Here is a 20,182-nt window from a genome sequence, read left to right as displayed (position 1 = left end):
TACTTCTCCTGTACAAAACACACACATATATGTATCCACAAGAGAACACTCACACACACACACACACACACGCACATTACTACAGTCACTCACACAACTCAGTTACAAATTCTGTCACACACTCCCCACACAACACAAAATAAGGACCATATACTACAATCTAAAGAAGAACATTTTTAATATCGGTTTTTGATGAAACCCATATGGTCACCTTGTTTTAATGGGGGGACATGACTAGTACACTGCTTGGACTGTCAGGCAGCTAGGCTGACGGGGTAAATTTAGGTACACAGTAACTACAGAGTAATATTTCCCAGTCTTTATGTCGAGGGACGAGATCAACAACAACAAGAACAACAACAACAGCTACAGCCATTAAAATAGCTATGGGACTTAGAATCCACTTTATAGCAACGTATGCTAAACACACACATCTAGCAAATACATATTAAAATACATTACTCTTCCTATGTTTTGTTTTTGGACGTGTTCATTGTTTTCGTAATTGGAATGAAAATCGGCCACAGTTCACGTGTTAAGAGTCGTGAAAGATTAAGTGAACAGCGAGGCTTGGACATGGTTCCGCTTGAGACGAAATCTGCCTGGCTGATGCGTACGGAAATGCCCATTGACTGACCCCTCAGATAGCAAGCATTGACCGGGAGAGAACAGGAGGATCATGCGTCGGTTGCCATTGTATATCACATGGTTTCGTCTGTATAGACCAAGAGATCGCTTCTCACACTCATGCTAGTGAGATATTCCTGGTCATCCACGCTCACGACTATATACCCTAGTTTGTCCTCCCACAGGAAGATACCTTGGTTTATAGACTCACATTAAATGCCCCAACTTGTTAATCCATTCTGAGATACCCTAGTTTATCAACGTATTCCACAATACCCGTTTATCATCCCACTCCAGAATACCCCAGTTACAACCTACTCCAGAATACTCTAGTTCATCATCCCACTCCTGAATACCCCAGTTACAACCCACTCCAGAATATCCTACTTTATCATCCCACTCCTGAATACCCTCACTTTATTAACCCACATCAAAAATACGCTTGTTACTCTACACTAACGAAGACAGACTCACACACAAACACTAAGATACCCTCATGATCATGTCAACGCACAGTAAGATACACTTGTTAACCTAGCAACATACACAGGATGCACTATTAACTCGCCCACAAAATACACTCGCTAACATGTATAACTATACGTAATTGGCAAACAAAATGACCCGTACTTGAATCATATACTATCTACACACACACACACACACACTACCTTGAAGCACTCACTTTCTTGCCTGGAGAGAGAGCAGGAGGGCACGATGCCTCTCCAGCATTAAGTTTGCAGCTGATGCCCAAGTTGATGCCATGGATATTCTTATAATAAACAACTGCCGGACGACGTCAGTGAAGGCAGTGTGGCGTCACGAACTTCCACCAACCATCATAGTGCTCACAAGATACCAGTCTCACTGAAACCACGGCGAGGATAACTCAACACTCCTTGAAGAGGCAACAATCATCACTCACTGACAGGCTGCAGTTACGCTCGTTGAAGGATTACAGTCACATTCACTGAAAGGGCTACAATCATACTGAAGGGAAGCTACAATCATTGAGGGGCGGCTACAGTCACACTCACTGAGGGGGCTACAATCACTAACTTGTATAAAAAATTACTCACTGAACTGAAAACAGCGGCCTCACTGAAGCCTTGGTGAGGATCACTTAATAATAATACTCTTGTCAGCCCCGGGCCGGGAGCTGTACCTAGCACAGCTGACAGTCAGCCAGCAAGCAAAGTACCAAAGCTCAGTGGGAGATTATTCAGCTCACAAAATGAAGCCAGGTTCGACCTCAGGGTTAGCCGAGACGTATGCTCCAGTCTCCTTACACCTGCTGTCCCTAATTCACCTAACAGCAGGTAAGTGTTTGTGGGTTCCTGTGAACCGCTTCCTGGGGAAGAGGATTGAACCCCCCCCCCCCAAAAAAAAGAAAAGAAAACAAAGATCTTAGGATTCACTGCTGGGTAGTGATCCTCTACAACAGAGGATCGCGGCTGGGTAGTGATCCTCTACAACAGAGGATCACTGCTGGGTAGTGATCCTCTGTTCATTAAACGGGAAATAAAACTCAGGTGTGGTAGATCAGCGGATACTTCACTCTACAAGTCGTGACGTGACAGAGATCGGTGTCAGAAAACAACTTGTCTTGTTTCCCGACAAAGGAAAGCTCCGCCAACCCAACAGAAACGACCCACACAGTCCGACTTTCTTGGGCCACCCTGATATTGTTTAACCTTCCCAGGCTAATAAACCAAAGAAGATCAACTAACTTTCATGTATAAACCTTGGTAATAGTTACCGACAAATTGGCTTAGAAAGGCACATGAGGAAACACTAGGTTATGTATATTTAAGCAGAGGTGTTAGTGACACATAGCAAGGCACCACCTATTTAACAACACAGGAGTCACACTGTCTACCTGTCCCCATCCCAATATATCATTCTTCGGGTCACCATGTGTCACTCACACATCACTCTCCACCTTTTTAACCTCTGTATATTAGAAATGATCAAGGTCCCAGGACCGAAACGTCTTCTAACAAATATAACCTAGTGATTGCTCACATGTTTTTCTGAACTTTCACGAAAACATCAACAGTTTAAGGGGCACGTACGTCAGTTCCCCTGTTTTCTAATAACATGTTTTCCCCCCTAAAATCTACATTCTCCATAATTACTATCACTTTGCTTTGTCTATTTCGTAAGGTGAAGTCCAGGATCTTTCCTTAATTCATGATATAACTTAACAAATCTTTGAGGACAATTGTGTTGTTGAGCTCAGACCTCTGTAACACAATTATCCTCAAAGATTTGTTAAGTCATTCCATGAATTAAGGAAAGATCCTGGACTTCACCTTACGAAAACAATGGAAATGCGATAGTAATTATGGAGAATGTAGATTTTAGGGGAAAAACGACCCTGATATTAGGAGATAGGGGAACTCAGGCGCCTCTTAAGATAGCAGCGTCACAAGTCAAGAACACAAGAGACTATACAGAGAGTGTAGGAGAGAGTGGAGGCTTACCACTTCACATCACTTATACATACTTAAAAACAAACGTATATGAACTTATACATACGTATACTGCATGTATGTATATCCCAAAATCACATCATTCTCTTCAAAAATACTCCCAAAATTTATTTGATATCTGAATGAGATATATTAGGTTATTTATTTGACAAAAGCACTTAAAGGAAGTTACCACAGCTGTAAGACAACCACCTGGGTCACTGTGGCGCCAGCTTGGGTGGTCACCTGGGTCACTGTGGCGCCAGCTTGGGTAGTCACCTGGGTCACTATGGCGCCAGCTTGGGTAGTCACCTGGGTCACTGTGGCGCCAGCTTGGGTAGTCACCTGGGTCACTGTGGCGCCAGCTTGGGTAGTCACCTGGGTCACTATGGCGCCAGCTTGGGTAGTCACCTGGGTCACTATGGCGCCAGCTTGGGTAGTCACCTGGGTCACTATGGCGCCAGCTTGGGTAGTCACCTGGGTCACTATGGCGCCAGATTGGGTAGTCACCTGGGTCACTATGGCGCCAGTTTGGGTAGTCATCTACGTCACTATGGTGGCAGCTTGGACAGTCATCTACGTCACTATGGCGCCAGCTTGGGTAGTTCTCTATGTTACTATGGCGCCAGCTTGGGTAGTTCTCTACGTCACTATGACGCCAGCTTGGATAGTTATCTACGTCACTATGGCGCCAGCTTGGATAGTTATCTACGTTACTATGGCGCCAGCTTGGACAGTCATCTACGTCACTATGGCGCCAGCTTGGGTAGTTCTCTATGTCACTACGGCGCCAGCTTGGGTAGTTATCTACGTCACTATGGCGCCAGCTTGTTCAGTCACCTGAGTCTCTATGGCGTCAACTTGTTCAGTCACATGAGTCACTATGGCGCCAGCTTGTTCAGGCACCTGAGTCACTATGGCGCCAGCTTGGTTGGCTATCTACCTCACTATGACAACAAATGGGCCTTCCTCTGCTGTACATTATTAATGTAATAAAAAAAAGCGCTGAGCCCGAACGGGTTTAGCGCACCTGGTTTATAAAAAACGTTTAAGATACACTGGCTCGGGGGCCAGGAACCGTGAATCGAACCCCTCCCATCCCCCGGCAACCACAATTAGGATACACTCAAATCGCGTTTTCTCGTGGAAGGATAGGGTGGATAGATGGATGGCCTTATGGAGAAGGGAGAGTAGAAGGATTGTGAAGGGAGGAATGTAGAAGGGAAGGGAAAGAGAATGGTGATAGGGAAGAGGGCGTGTGTGGAAGGATCGACGGGAGTGTCGTGAGAAATAAATGATAGTGCAAAGGAGATAGGAATGAGTAAATAGGAATTAAATGGAGTGTAAGAGGGATAGGAGGGGTGTAAAGGGGAGAGGAGCGAGTGTCAAGAAGATAAGAAAAATCGTATTTGAGATAGAAGAGAGTGGAAGGAAGAGGAGGTAATGGGGAAGACCTTACTTGAGGGAACAGAGAAGGAAGAGTTAGGGAGTAGGGATGGTAGTGTGAGAGGAAAGGTAAACAAACTAGAGACATGAGGGTAATGTATGAGGTAGTAGGGAGGGTAGTGACTTACCCTGGGCTAGGCAAGGTAGTGGCTTACATTGGGCTAAGTAGGGTAGTGGCTTACCCTGGGTTAAGCAGAATAGTTACCCTGGGTTAAGTAGGGCAGTGGCTTACCCCTGGGTTAAGCAGATCGACTCGACACCTCTAGGAATCACTTTTCATATTAGTGTCTCGGCCAGGAAGGTGGGTTCCTTTGTGAGGTCCAGCATGAACTCTTCTTCCTCCTCTGGTCCCGTAACTACAACCTTTTCTACGCCTCCTAGCAGTCCCATTCTATCCACACTCATCCCATGAACCCTCCTAGCCGTAGGTCTACCCCAGTCCCTCCCATCACTACCCACACCTTCCATATCAACCTCCACATTAAGAATGTCAGTTCCTTCTCCTGAATTTCTGACTACGGCTGCGACACCCGTGGCCCCCAGTGTAGCCTCAGCGTGGTGGCCTTCCCCAAGGGCCACAGCTGGCCCCGTGGCCCTTAGTGTGGCCTCAGCGTCGTGGCCTTCCCCAGGGGCCATAGCTGGCCCCTCCGCCCCAGTTTTGGGGGCCCCCGGGACGCGCCTCTACATGTTGCAGTTAAGGTCTTGTTGTGAGGTGACAGGCACAAGGATGGAGGAGGTGGGGGCCTCATGTCAGAAACTGGTGTCGAGGATGGTGAGCGAGTTAGCGATGTTCTCGTCCTGAGGGAGAAATATATCTTAGTGTCCACACTGTTACCTCAGTGTTATGACTCACGAAATCGTAATGACACGACTGCAAACAAATCACGGTACGGGTGAGGACTGAACTCACGGAAAGTGAGTCGTAAAACTCCAGGCCAGCCGCGAGTTCAAGTCCCACCCGTACAGTGGCTTGTTTACCTCAGTATTACAGTTAACACACAAAAGATCATAATACCGTGCTTGCAGCAGTTCACAAACAGTCCACACTCAGAAAGGTAAGTAATAGCAAGGCTTCGGTCTTAACTAGACCATTGACAAGTTAGCTGGAGGAAAGAAGAAGCTAGAGGGGGTGGAAGAAATAGAGTAGAGAAAAGGAAGAGATAACAGAGGGACAAGAAAACAGGGCTAAAGAGAAATTATTATCATTATTATTTAGAGGATGGTATTCGTACCGTTGTACAGATTTCCATAAATTCGTCCAGCGTCACCATGCCGTCACCATTGATGTCCAGCTTCTGGAAAATAGTGTCACTGTTAGGTCATTCAATTTGTGCTTTAATGAAGGATGAATTTTTTTTTCTGTTTATATAATCAATAAAATCTCTCTCTCTCTCTCTCTCTCTCTCTCTCTCTCTCTCTCTCTCTCTCTCTCTCTCTCTCTCTCTCTCTTTCTTTGACAGGCATATAAACTATTCTACAAAATTTATTTCATTACATAAACATATCTGGCAGCATTTGGTAAAAGTTTACATCAAAATTCATTAGGTAATATGAAATTATTCCATAATACATTTATGCTAATATATTAAATTATCTCACAAAGAAGCACATAATATTTTTACCCCAGCTTTTACAGGGTATATACACCCAGAGGTATATGTATCTCACCGTATATATGCTGAGAATATAATGTAATTCCCATTTTAGAGAGAATTTGTCTGGTAGTGGAAATATGCAGCCTCAATAAGCGTAACGTAGTAGATAGGTTTTCAACCCCATTATCCGAACTACCGAGATTTCGTCCGACATTTAAGATTTCTGAATTAAATGATGGGAATTTTGAAAAAGTAAATTTCTTCAAAGTTTATGGGAAATATGGCTCTAGATATATATGGAAGCCACAGTAGCCGGGTAGTATATGGAAAATTGACCTCACACTCCTAAAGTTAATCTGGCAGTTCTTAAGTCTGATTTACGTATTTCAGGGAAAATACCCAGATAGCTAGAACCGGAACGAGGGGGCGGCGATCCCCGGAACCAGCAACGGACACAATAACAGTGATAGAGAACAAAAAGGCACAGTACTGTGACTGGTACGATGCACAAATAAATCTCACATAGGAGAGAGAAGCGTACGACGATGTTTCGGTCCGACTTGGACCATTTACAAAGTCACACTGACACACAAGAGTGAGGGAGCCAGTATATATACCCGAGGGGGAAAGGGACGGGACCAAGAGAGGAAGAAAAAGAAGCAGTGGTAGTGGTGATGCTGGTAGTGGAAGTAGTAGTATAAGTAGTAGTAGTAGTAGTAGAGGTTAGGTTAGGTAAAGATTAGCCGGTATTCTCCCGGCCCGGGCCCTTTCCAAGTGGTGGCCCGGCCTTGGCTCCCTCTTTAGGGAGTGTCTGAGACCTAAGTCTCCCATGGGAGGAGGCACAAGTACCTCCTCATCTTTGGGACCAACTGTCCCCAGGCCTAGCCTCAAGCTAGGCCTCTCTGGTCTGCCATCCCCACCCCAAGGGGGCAAATGGGAATGACAGTCTCATGAGCTAAAGGCTCGGGCTCAGGCACCTACCCTACCCTAGAAGGGTTAGGCATGATGTCGATGTAGTAGTAGAAAGTAGTGTCAGTAGTTTTAGTGACACAAGAGATAGAAAGGAGAGTGAAGGGTGAAGTTAGGCAATAATAGTCGTCAGCTTTTCCTATGTGTTTAATAACATCGATATATTTATAGTAGATAATTAACATATATATAAACAGAGACATAGGTGAGTATATCAATCATGGAAAGGTGGAACCGATGCTGTTTACACCATCAGGAGGAGAACTTGCTAAATATGGCGAACGAAATGAGGGGAGACTTCAAGAGAAGTAACAACAAAATGGGAAGATACAACACGATACAACTTTATATCTCTTTCGCAATATTCAAAATGTAGTTTACATGTAATACAATACTGTTAAGCACAAAAGAAAGCACTTTGGGCTAATGGATACTTCAGAAATTAATAGAGAAAGCAGACTCTAGACTTATAATACCTGCACATCAAATAACAATCTCAGTCTTCTTCTAAACAGAAACGTCACTGTTAAAAGTTTGAAGCCGAGCAGGAGAGGCTTTCTCAAGTTATTGCACAGAAACTTAAGCCGGGAATATGAATATTAGGAGAATACGAATGGAAGATGATATGGAGAACACGAGGGATATGAAGATGAGGATGATGATGATAGGGATTGATGGTGATGATGATATTTAGGAGTATGAAGATGGTGGTTGGTAGATGGTGAGGAGCCTGCTATGAGGGTTATGGTGATGCAAATAGAAGATGTGTAAATGATGGTGATGCTGAAAGTGAGATGGAGGAGGGAAAAGACACTGGGAAAGAGGGGAGGATAAGGAAGAGAAGAGGGGAGAGAAGGACAAGTGACAAGGGTGAAGGTCCCGTGAGGCAGCAGTGTGGATGCTGGGTCTGCTGGACCCGTTACCATAGTTACCTCTCACACTCCCCTCCTTGCCCCTCACCCCCCTCGTGTGTGTGTGTGTGTGTGTGTGTGTGTGTGTGTGTGTGTGTGTGTGTGTGTGTGTGTGTGTATGTGGTTAGTTGTGCATATCTGTGCACTTTTAAACTAGCATTACCCACATGTCATTACTTAGCTGAGTTCACGGGCTTCGAGTTCCAGCTCGGCGCTGGAGTTAAGCTTACGTGAGGTCGAGCACATCTTGCTGGGAAGCTGAGAGCTGCTGCAGCTTCCACTGTCCAGCTTACTATCTCACTACTGCTCTGGCCCTGTTAAGAGGGCTTTCTAGACCATCTGGCCCTGTTAAAGGGGTTTTCTGACCATCTAACAGTCACCTGGGTGAAAAATTTCCAGCTCTGTTCCTTGTACACCTACCTCATGTATTTTATATCTCATGAATATTTTTTATATTGTGATCATATCTCCTTACTTTCTCCAATCTTGTTGCATTGTGACCTAAAGTTCCCATGGTAACTCTTCGTTCATTCATGCGTTTCAGCTCCGTTACTAAAATTATTGCCCCAAAATTCTGGATCTTATTGATTTTCTTTGTGTTTAATAAGGTGTGGTCTCCATGGAACGCCGGTTTCCGGTGGTCCAGGAGATAATGAATATGTGGTTTAGCAAACTGTTCTGGTGCTTTCTTATTTAACATCGTGGCTGCCAGTCTTACCTTCGCCAGTTTGCTGCTGAGGATATTCGGTTCACAGTGGATTCTGCTGGTTTTAACAGGTTCACTGGGGATTCTGCTGGTCTAAACAGGTTCACAGATGATTCTGTTGGTTTCAACAGGTTCGCAGGGGGTTCTGTTGGTTTTAACAGGTTCACAGAGGATTCTGTTGGTTTCAACAGGTTCACAGGGGATTCTGCTGGTCTAAACAGGTTCAAAGGGGATTCTGCTGGTTTTAACAGGTTCACACCGGGAAGATTGTACTGGTCTTAACAGATAGATTTATCTCCTTGGTTTCTGTACGTTGCTATTCCCTCCTGTGATAAAGTGCTCCCGTCTCCACCTTACTCCCTCGACTATTTTCATTACTCTTCATTTTGCTGAGGTCGAATTTCAACAGAGAGAACAAAGAGACCAAACAGGAGATAACTGGAGAGGAACTGGGTGGTGTAGCTGGACAAGTGTTTACACAAACAGCTTGGTAATAAATGGTCAGAGTGATGTTACAAATGAAAGACGAAGAACTTGGTGTATCACCGTCGACGGTAATGGACTTGAAGATTGAGACACTTATGCAGCATATGGGAATCTTTATTCAGGAAACGTTTCGCCACACAGTGGCTTCATCAGTCCAATACAAAGAGGAAGGCGTAAGGAGAGGAGGAGAATGAGGTAATCAGTCCCTCAACCTGGAGTCGATGTGTTCAGTCCATCAGTCTTGTAGATTGATGGACTGAACACATCGACTCCAGGTTGAGGGACTGATTACCTCATTCTCCTCCTCTCCTTACGCCTTCCTCTTTGTATTGGACTGATGAAGCCACTGTGTGGCGAAACGTTTCCTGAATAAAGATTCCCATATGCTGCATAAGTGTCTCAATCTTCAACTTGTCGGTTTTTCAAACCATTCATCACAACTGTCGGTAATGGACTTCCAGACAGACTGGTGAGCTGCATAAAGCTATGCAACAGCAGATGGTATTTACATAAATAGTTAAAAAAATCGACAAGTTGGTAAATGAGGCACGTGTGTATCTTTATTCCGGAAACATTTCGCCAGCCAGTGACTTTTTCAGTGGAATAAAGAGAACGGTGGAAGGTGAGGTCATACCTGTAGTCAAGACCTGCTTACACTAGTGGGTTTTTTCACTGGTGACTCCGCCCACCACTGCTTCACATCATCTGTCTGCAGTATATAAGCTCCATCTCCGCATATATGCTGCACTTTTATCAAGATTGATGGACTAAACATATTGACTCCAGGCTGAGGGACTGATTACCTCAAACTCCTCATCTTCCACCGTTCTCTGTAGTGGACTGAAGGAACCACTAGCTGGCGAAATGTTTCAGGAATAATGATACCCAAATGTTGCAAAAGTGTCTCATTTATCAAAAACAAATAGCCATACAGTACAGGTACGAAAATCCTTCAGAACTGAAGAGGTATGTATGCACTTCAGAAACAACAACTCGTCGGAAAAAACACATGAAAATCGAACACAGAAGAGACAGAAGTGATAACCATCATCTCCTTGAGAGATTCACACACACACACACACACACACACACACACACACACACACACACACACACACACACACACACACACACACACACACACACACACACACACACACACATTATATTACCTAGTAAGAAAAAAAACACACGTGGAATGGGTGGGATTTGAATCCATGACCTGGAGTTTTACGACTCACCCGCCATGGTTTCAAACCCCACCCGTTCCGTGGTTTGTTTACAGTCGAGTTACTTAATAAGTTGAGCCATCAGACATACCTCAAAGATGCGGTCGACGTGCTCCTGGGTAGTGTTCTCCTGGACAGCAGGGATGGCGTGTCTCCCCACCAGAGAATAGATGGCGCTAACGATATCGAACATCTCCTCTTTGGTGATGTAGCCGTCACCGTTGATGTCGTAGAGGTTGAAGGCCCAACGTAGCTTCTCTGTCATCGTCCCTCGCGACAGTTCCGAAAGGATGGTCACAAAATCCTGGAGAGTTGAGGTAAGGTGAGCTTTGAGTGGTGGAGGGGAGTGGGAAGCTAAGAGAGGCGAAATGTGAGCCCTGAGTGGTAAAGTGAAAGAGAGGGAGGATAAGAGAGGAGAGAGAGAGAGAGAGAGAGGGAACGAGAAAGGGGCGGTTATATAAAGGAGAGAGTGGATGAGGAGAGGACATCAAAGTAATGTCCACTGCATTTAAAAAGAGCTGAACGGGCAGAGCCAGATGTATAGGTAGAATCTCCGAACAGAGTATATGACTTTAAGATTTACACGTATTATACGTGCTGACGTGTCACCCAACCTGTGTATTACAAGGTTATGTCCCGGTGTCTTACCACTGGCGAGGGCAGCCTCTTTGTTGTCCTAACTAGTTCCTCAGCACACTCTCAATATAAGAGGCTTCATTACTAATGTTGTTGAACTCAAACACAGTACCATGAACACCCAACATTCGGGATATATTCATGGACAAAGAACTTTAGAGAATTTTGTTAAACTTTCTAGCTATATTTTATCGATGCCACATGATAAGAAGAGGCATGAGGGAAGTGATGGTGTGATCCACTGTAAGTAACTACGTGTCCAGCTCACTGATGTTGCCATTCCTGACCCACTGGATTAGTACACATAACGTCCATACTATCGTGTGTGAAGCAGGAAGGACAGAATTCAGTGTCAGGATGCAGTTACAGTCGACTTTCTGAGGACAACAACCTTCCTCGTCTCACATTACTGTAAACAATGGACGACTATTAAAATTCGTGCTTATCCTAATCAAAAATCAGCGAGGTCACTCATACGCCTCGGTGGACGAGCAAAGTGGGACGTCGGGGCAGTGACCTGTTCCCGAGAGTCTCTTGATTAAAACTTCCCAATGAGTTTTAATCAAGGAAAAAACTCATAGCGGATTTTTGAGCTGGTTAATGAAAAGGTCAATATAAGATTCAGCCAAGAAGAAGAAATGGTAAGTGACCCAGCATTGTTGTAATCGACTTCAAGAATTACTAAATGGACACGCGAACTTATCTCGAAAATACTGTTCATCTGGTGCCTTGTTATCATTATTAATTAAGCTTTTTAGTGTGTAGTTTATCAGGAGGCTAAGACAAAGTTAGTACAAGTTTGTATGTGGCTAGCTCTCTTGCATTACGTAGACACACTGTTCTCTTCTTCTATAGGTCACACCACCTCAAAGGAAAACTGCCGAAGTGCTGAAGGAACACTTACATTCCTCTACTTATTTATATTACATAGTCCATTTAACTTTCCTCCAGAAACTAGTTTATTTTTCCTTGCACTAAGCTTTACAATAAAGACTGCCACTACACACTGCATCAAGACTCGCGAAATCGTAATGACACGATTGCAAACAAACCATACCACGGGTGGGGTTTGAACCCGCGGTCAGTGAGTCTTTCGTGAGTCATGTTGACGGCTTTGAGGGGACTTGAGCTAGAGTTCGTCCCGGCCATGCTAACGGGAGATTCGTCCGTAAAAACTTGCACTTGTGGACACAGTGGTGCCTATGCTAACCTCCTATGGTGTAGCAATATACCTAGTTGGACGAATCTTATTGAAGCTAGCTGGCCTGGACTTTTGAGACTCTGACCGCGAGTTCAAACCCCACCCGTGGTATGGTTTGTCTACACTGCATCAAACTTTACAATGAAGACTGCCACTACACACTTCACCGGGGTTCCGTCTGAGAATCGCACACTTAAACTCTCGACTTCTTCCAGGGCTTCTTATGAAACACAATATCACGTCTTAACCTTTCTTACGAGATGCTGTGTTTTTCTTACCAGATCCTCTCCACGAAGAATGAAACTCATGTATAACATTCAGGGATCTTTATTGGACTGAGGAAGCCACTGCCTGGAGAAGCATTTCCTTAATACTTTCAAGCGCTGTTTCGCTCACCTCTCTCTCTCTCCATTATCCTTCCAATAACAGACGCTGTTTCGCTCACCTCTCAGGCTGGAGTGACTAGCTCTTAGACACAGGGAATGCCTTTATTAACTACGGTGTCTCTCCCATACACTGAATACTTTGATTAACAACGTGTGTGCGAAACGTGTCAATGAGGTCGATTCTCCATCACACCACCTTCATTCCATCACACTACCTTCTTACCATCACTCCACACCACCTTCACTCCAACACTCCATCACACTTCCCCAACAAATTTCCATCCCCTCCCCCCTCATCCACCACCATCTCCTCCCCACCATCTACATCCTTCCATCACCAACAATCTCCATCAACATTTTCCTATCAACTTTCCACCTCTCAACCGAACCACCATCTCTCAAAAAATAAAAATTTCTTCAGAGAGTGACCTTCATTGATACCTTGATTTCACTCTCACAAAAAGACGATTTATATATATATATATATATATATATATATATATATATATATATATATATATATATATATATATATATATATATATATATATATATGCAAGTGTATATGAGTGACGTATTGTGTATAAACGTGTGAGTTAATTACATTACAGAATTATTGTAGCAGATTACACTGTATACAGTAGATTACACTAGAGGATTACACTGTATACATCAGATTACGCTAGAGGATTAGAGCAGATGGTTAGCAGGAAAATAATTGCACTGGATGTTTATTAAAGAGGATTACTTTAAAAAGGATTACACTGAAGGATTACATTAGATGGTTACACTGAAGAATTATACAGGAAGATTATACTGGAGTATTACACAGGAAAGATTACACTGGGGATTACACTGGAAGATTACACTGGAGTATTACACAGGAGGATTGTACTGGAGAGTTACGCTAGAGGATTACACTGGCAGATTATACTGGAGGATTACATTAAATGGTTGCACTAGACTACAGTATTAGAGAAGTAAGGTGACTGACCTCGAAGCTGATACAGCCTTGGTGGTCGGTATCAAACGTGTTGAAGACGTAGTGAGCGTAGGCGGTCGCGTCTGAAGGTTAAAGATGGAAATTATGAAGGTGTACATGAACACACACACACACACACACACACACACACACACACACACACACACACACACACACACACACACACACACACACACACACACACACACACACACACACACACACACACACACACACACACACACACACACACACACACACACACACACACACACACACACACACACACACACACACACACACACACACACACACACACACACACACACACACACATACACACACACACACACACACACACACACAAGGGTAACAGGAGTAATGAAAAAGCCAGGATGACCCCATGGTTTACCCAAAGGTGCAGGGAGGCAAAAACCAAGTGTGCTAGGGAATGGAAGAAATATAGAAGGCAAAGGACCCAGGAGAATAAGGAGAACAGTCGTAGAGCCAGAAACGAATATGCACAGATAAGAAGGGAGGCCCAAAGACAATATGAAAATGACATAGCAGCGAAAGCCAAATCTGACCCGAAACTGTTGTACAGCCACATCAGGAGGAAAACAACAGTCAAGGACCAGGTAATCAGGCTAAGGAAGGAAGGAGGAGAGACAACAGGAAATGACCGTGAAGTATGTGAAGAACTCAACAAGAGATTCAAAGAAGTGTTCACAGAGGAGACAGAAGGGACTCCAGAAAGACGGAGAGGTGGGGCACACCACCAAGTGCTGGACACAGTGCACACAACCGAGGAAGAAGTGAAGAGGCTTCTGAGTGAGCTAGATACCTCAAAGGCAATGGGGCCAGATAACATCTCCCCATGGGTATTGAGAGAGGGAGCAGAGGCGCTATGTGTACCCCTAACAACAATATTCAATACATCTATCGAAACAGGGAGATTGCCTGAGGCATGGAAGACAGCAAATGTAGTCCCAATCTTTAAAAAAGGAGACAGACATGAAGCACTAAACTACAGACCAGTGTCACTGACATGTATAGTATGCAAAATCATGGAGAAGATTATCAGGAGAAGAGTGGTGGAACACCTAGAAAGGAATGATCTCATCAACAGCAGCCAGCATGGTTTCAGGGACGGGAAATCCTGTGTCACAAACCTACTGGAGTTCTATGACATGGTGACAGCAGTAAGACAAGAGAGAGAGGGGTGGGTGGATTGCATTTTCTTGGACTGCAAGAAGGCGTTTGACACAGTTCCACACAAGAGATTGGTGCAAAAACTGGAGGACCAAGCAGGGATAACAGGGAAGGCACTACAATGGATCAGGGAATACTTGTCAGGAAGACAGCAGCGAGTCATGGTACGTGGCGAGGTGTCAGAGTGGGCACCTGTGACCAGCGGGGTCCCGCAGGGGTCAGTCCTAGGACCAGTGCTGTTTCTGATATTTGTGAACGACATGACGGAAGGAATAGACTCTGAGGTGTCCCTGTTTGCAGATGACGTGAAGTTGATGAGAAGAATACACTCGATCGAAGACCAGGCAGAACTACAAAGGGATCTGGACAGGCTGCAGACCTGGTCCAGCAATTGGCTCCTGGAGTTCAATCCCACCAAGTGCAAAGTCATGAAGATTGGGGAAGGGCAAAGAAGGCCGCAGACGGAGTACAGTCTAGGGGGTCAGAGACTACAAACCTCACTCAAGGAAAAAGATCTTGGGGTGAGTATAACACCAGGCACATCTCCTGAAGCGCACATCAACCAAATAACTGCTGCAGCATATGGGCGCCTAGCAAACCTCAGAACAGCATTCCGACATCTTAATAAGGAATCGTTCAGGACCCTGTACACCGTATACGTTAGGCCCATATTGGAGTATGCGGCACCAGTTTGGAACCCACACCTAGCCAAGCACGTAAAGAAACTAGAGAAAGTGCAAAGGTTTGCAACAAGACTAGTCCCAGAGCTAAGAGGTATGTCCTACGAGGAGAGGTTAAGGGAAATCAACCTGACGACACTGGAGGACAGGAGAGATAGGGGGGACATGATAACGACATACAAAATACTGAGGGGAATTGACAAGGTGGACAAAGACAGGATGTTCCAGAGATTGGACACAGTAACAAGGGGACACAGTTGGAAGCTAAAGACACAGATGAATCACAGGGATGTTAGGAAGTATTTCTTCAGCCACAGAGTAGTCAGTAAGTGGAATAGTTTGGGAAGCGATGTAGTGGAGGCAGGATCCATACATAGCTTTAAGCAGAGGTATGATAAAGCTCACGGCTCGGGGAGAGTGACCTAGTAGCGATCAGTGAAGAGGCGGGGCCAGGAGCTCGGACTCGACCCCCGCAACCTCAACTAGGTGAGTACAACTAGGTGAGTACACACACACACACACACACACACACACACACACACACACACACACACGCACACACACACACACACACACACACACACACACACACACACACACACACACACACACACACACACACACACACACACACACACACACACACACACACACACACACACACACATACACACACACACACACACACACACACACACACACACACACACACACACACACACACACACACACACACACACACGCACACACACACACACACACACACACACACACACACACACACACGCACACACACACACACACACACACACACACATACACACACACACACACACACACACACACACACACACACACACACACTCACACGCACACACACGCACACACACACACACACACACACACACACACACACACACAGACACACACACACGCACACACACACACACACACACACATACTCACACACACACATACACACACACACATACTCACACACATACACACACACACACACGTACACATACACACACACATACACACACACTGGCGACACTGGAGGACAGAAGGGTCAGGGGAGACATGATAACGACATACAAGATACTGCGGGGAATAGACAAGGTGGACAGAGATAGGATGTTCCAGAGAGGGGACACAGGGACAAGGGGTCACAACTGGAAGCTGAAGACTCAGACGAGTCACAGGGACGTTAGGAAGTAATTCTTCAGTCATAGAGTTGTCAGCAAGTGGAATAGCCTAGCAAGTGAAGTAGTGGAGGCAGGAACCATACATAGTTTTAAGAAGAGGTATGACAAAGCTCAGGAAGTAGAGAGAGAGAGGATCCAATAGCGATCAGTGAAGAGGCGGGGCCAGGAGCTGAGTCTCGACCCCTGCAACCACAACTAGGTGAGTACAATTAGGTGAGTACACACACACATACACACACACACACACACACACACACACACCGTGTACGTCAAACTCACACTGGAGTATGCAGCACCAGTATGGAACCCACACCTGGTCAAGCACGTCAAGAAATTAGAGAAAGTGCAAAAGTTTTGCAACAAGATTAGTCCCGGAGCTGAGGGGCATGTCCTACGAGGAGAGGTTTAGGGAACTCAACCTCACGACACTGGAGAACAGGAGGGATAGGGAGGACATGATAACGACATATAAAATACTGAGAGGAACTGACAAGGTGGACAGGGACAGGATGTTCCAGAGATGTGAAGTTGAGGTCTGAGATGAGTTACTAGGATGTTAGGAAGTATTTCTTCAGTCACAGAGTTGTCAGGAAGTGGGACAATCTGGAGAGTGATGTAGTGGAAGCAGGATCCATACATAGCTTTAAGAAGAGATACGATAAAGCTCATCGAAAAGGGAAAGAGTGGACCAAGAAGCGACAAGTGAAGAGGCGGGGCCAGGAGCTACGATTCGACCCCTGCAACCACAAATAGGTGAGTACAAATAGGTGAATACAAATAGGTGAGTACAAATAGGTGAGTACAAATAGGTGAGTACAAATAGGTGAATACAAATAGGTGAGTACAAATAGGTGAGTACACACAGGTGAGAGCACTCACCTCCTTGTGGGAAGAACTGGGAGTAGATGCCTTTGAAGGTGTCTTCGCTAACGATGCCGTGCGGACACTCCTGTAATGTGATTATCATAATAATAATAATAATAATAATAATAATAATAATAATAATAATAATAATAATAATAATAATAATTATTAAGATAAAGAGAGAGCGAGACGGAGGGAGGGAGAAGGAGGTGGACAGTGAGGTAGAGGGAGGTAGACAGAGTGAGGTAGAGGGAGGTAGACAGAGTGAGGTAGAGGGAGGTAGACAGGGTGAGGTAGAGGGAGGTAGACAGAGTGAGGTAGAGGGAGGTAGACAGAGTGAGGTAGAGGGAGGTAGACAGAGTGAGGTAGAGGGAGGTAGACAGAGTGAGGTAGAGGGAGGTAGACAGAGTGAGGTAGGGGAGGTAGACAGAGTGAGGTAGAGGGAGGTAGACAGAGTGAGGTAGAGGGAGGTAGACAGAGTGAGGTAGAGGGAGGTAGACAGAGTGAGGTAGAGGGAGGTAGACAGAGTGAGGTAGAGGGAGGTAGACAGAGTGAGGTAGAGGGAGGTAGACAGAGTGAGGTAGAGGGAGGTAGAAAGAGTGAGGTAGAGGGAGGTAGACAGAGTGAGGTAGAGGGAGGTAGACAGAGTGAGGTAGAGGGAGGTAGACAGAGTGAGGTAGAGGGAGGTAGAAAGAGTGAGGTAGAGGGAGGTAGACAGGGTGAGGTAGAGGGAGGTAGACAGAGTGAGGTAGAGGGAGGTAGACAGAGGGAGAGAGTACGAAAGAGTAAGTGAAAGAGAGAAAAAAGGAAAGACAAAAGAAATCTTCTATTCTTCCAGAGTGTGGCAACACTGTTACTTATAAACCAAGTTGGTTTGTAAAAACCTAGAATTATATTGAAAAGAACTGTGTTGCTGTTCCTGGTACAAGTAACATTGTACAAGCAGTGTGTTGCTGTTCCTGGTACAAGTAACATTGTACAAGCAGTGTGTTGCTGTTCCTGGTACAAGTAACATTGTACAAGCAGTGTGTTGCTGTTCCTGGTACAAGTAACATTGTACAAGCAGTGTGTTGCTGTTCCTGGTACAAGTAACACTGTACAAGCAGTGTGTTGCTGTTCCTGGTACAAGTAACATTGTACAAGCAGTGTGTTGCTGTTCCTGGTACAAGTAACATTGTACAAGTAGTGTGTTGCTGTTCCTGGTACAAGTAACATTGTACAAGCGGTGTGTTGCTGTTCCTGGTACAAGTAACATTGTACAAGCAGTGTGTTGCTGTTCCTGGTACAAGTAACACTGTACAAGCAGTGTGTTGCTGTTCCTGGTACAAGTAACATTGTACAAGCAGTGTGTTGCTGTTCCTGGTACAAGTAACACTGTACAAGCAGTGTGTTGCTGTTCCTGGTACAAGTAACATTGTACAAGCAGTGTGTTGCTGTTCCTGGTACAAGTAACACTGTACAAGCAGTGTGTTGCTGTTCCTGGTACAAGTAACATTGTACAAGCAGTGTGTTGCTGTTCCTGGTACAAGTAACATTGTACAAGCAGTGTGTTGCTGTTCCTGGTACAAGTAACATTGTACAAGCAGTGTGTTGCTGTTCCTGGTACAAGTAACATTGTACAAGCAGTGTGTTGCTGTTCCTGGTACAAGTAACATTGTACAAGCAGTGTGTTGCTGTTCCTGGTACAAGTAACATTGTACAAGCAGTGTGTTGCTGTTCCTGGTACAAGTAACACAGTAAAAGCAGTGTGTTGCTGTTCCTGGTACAAGTAACACTGTACAAGCAGTGTGTTGCTGTTCCTGGTACAAGTAACACAGTAAAAGCAGTGTGTTGCTGTTCCTGGTACAAGTAACACTGTACAAGCAGTGTGTTGCTGTTCCTGGTACAAGTAACACTGTACAAGCAGTGTGTTGCTGTTCCTGGTACAAGTAACATTGTACAAGCAGTGTGTTGCTGTTCCTGGTACAAGTAACATTGTACAAGCAGTGTGTTGCTGTTCCTGGTACAAGTAACACTGTACAAGCAGTGTGTTGCTGTTCCTGGTACAAGTAACGTTGTACAAGCAGTGTGTTGCTGTTCCTGGTACAAGTAACATTGTACAAGCAGTGTGTTGCTGTTCCTGGTACAAGTAACATTGTACAAGCAGTGTGTTGCTGTTCCTGGTACAAGTAACATTGTACAAGCAGTGTGTTGCTGTTCCTGGTACAAGTAACATTGTACAAGCAGTGTGTTGCTGTTCCTGGTACAAGTAACATTGTACAAGCAGTGTGTTGCTGTTCCTGGTACAAGTAACACAGTAAAAGCAGTGTGTTGCTGTTCCTGGTACAAGTAACACTGTACAAGCAGTGTGTTGCTGTTCCTGGTACAAGTAACACAGTAAAAGCAGTGTGTTGCTGTTCCTGGTACAAGTAACACTGTACAAGCAGTGTGTTGCTGTTCCTGGTACAAGTAACACTGTACAAGTAGTGTGTTGCTGTTCCTGGTACAAGTAACACTGTACAAGCAGTGTGTTGCTGTTCCTGGTACAAGTAACACAGTAAAAGCAGTGTGTTGCTGTTCCTGGTACAAGT

The 20,182-nt window shown here is 44.9% G+C and overlaps 1 protein-coding gene across 6 annotated transcripts in view; it reads right to left on the bottom strand.

Annotated features, from left to right (window-relative positions):
- Positions 1–2,877: 2,877 nt before the first annotated feature.
- Positions 2,878–20,182, bottom strand: part of LOC128693234 (calsenilin) — a 317,652-nt gene continuing 300,347 nt past the window's right edge. For 5 of the 6 annotated variants that reach the window (XM_053782755.2, XM_070089328.1, XM_070089329.1 and 2 more), the window contains exons 4-8: positions 17,628–17,697; positions 13,661–13,731; positions 10,535–10,747; positions 5,780–5,842; positions 2,878–5,345 (exon numbers count right to left, since the gene is read on the bottom strand). In XM_053782755.2, the coding sequence (XP_053638730.1) occupies positions 5,298–5,345; positions 5,780–5,842; positions 10,535–10,747; positions 13,661–13,731; positions 17,628–17,697 (465 nt within the window). In that variant the 3' untranslated portion in view covers positions 2,878–5,297. The remainder of the gene's footprint in view (positions 5,346–5,779; positions 5,843–10,534; positions 10,748–13,660; positions 13,732–17,627; positions 17,698–20,182) is intronic. The other variant, XM_070089330.1, reaches the window with a different exon arrangement.

Source organism: Cherax quadricarinatus, chromosome 28 (genome assembly GCF_038502225.1).
Source record: "Cherax quadricarinatus isolate ZL_2023a chromosome 28, ASM3850222v1, whole genome shotgun sequence".
In the NCBI taxonomy this organism is placed as follows: Eukaryota; Metazoa; Arthropoda; class Malacostraca; order Decapoda; family Parastacidae; genus Cherax; species Cherax quadricarinatus.
The sequence above is the reverse complement of the archived record's forward strand: the minus strand, read 5'-3'. Positions and strand labels throughout refer to the sequence as shown.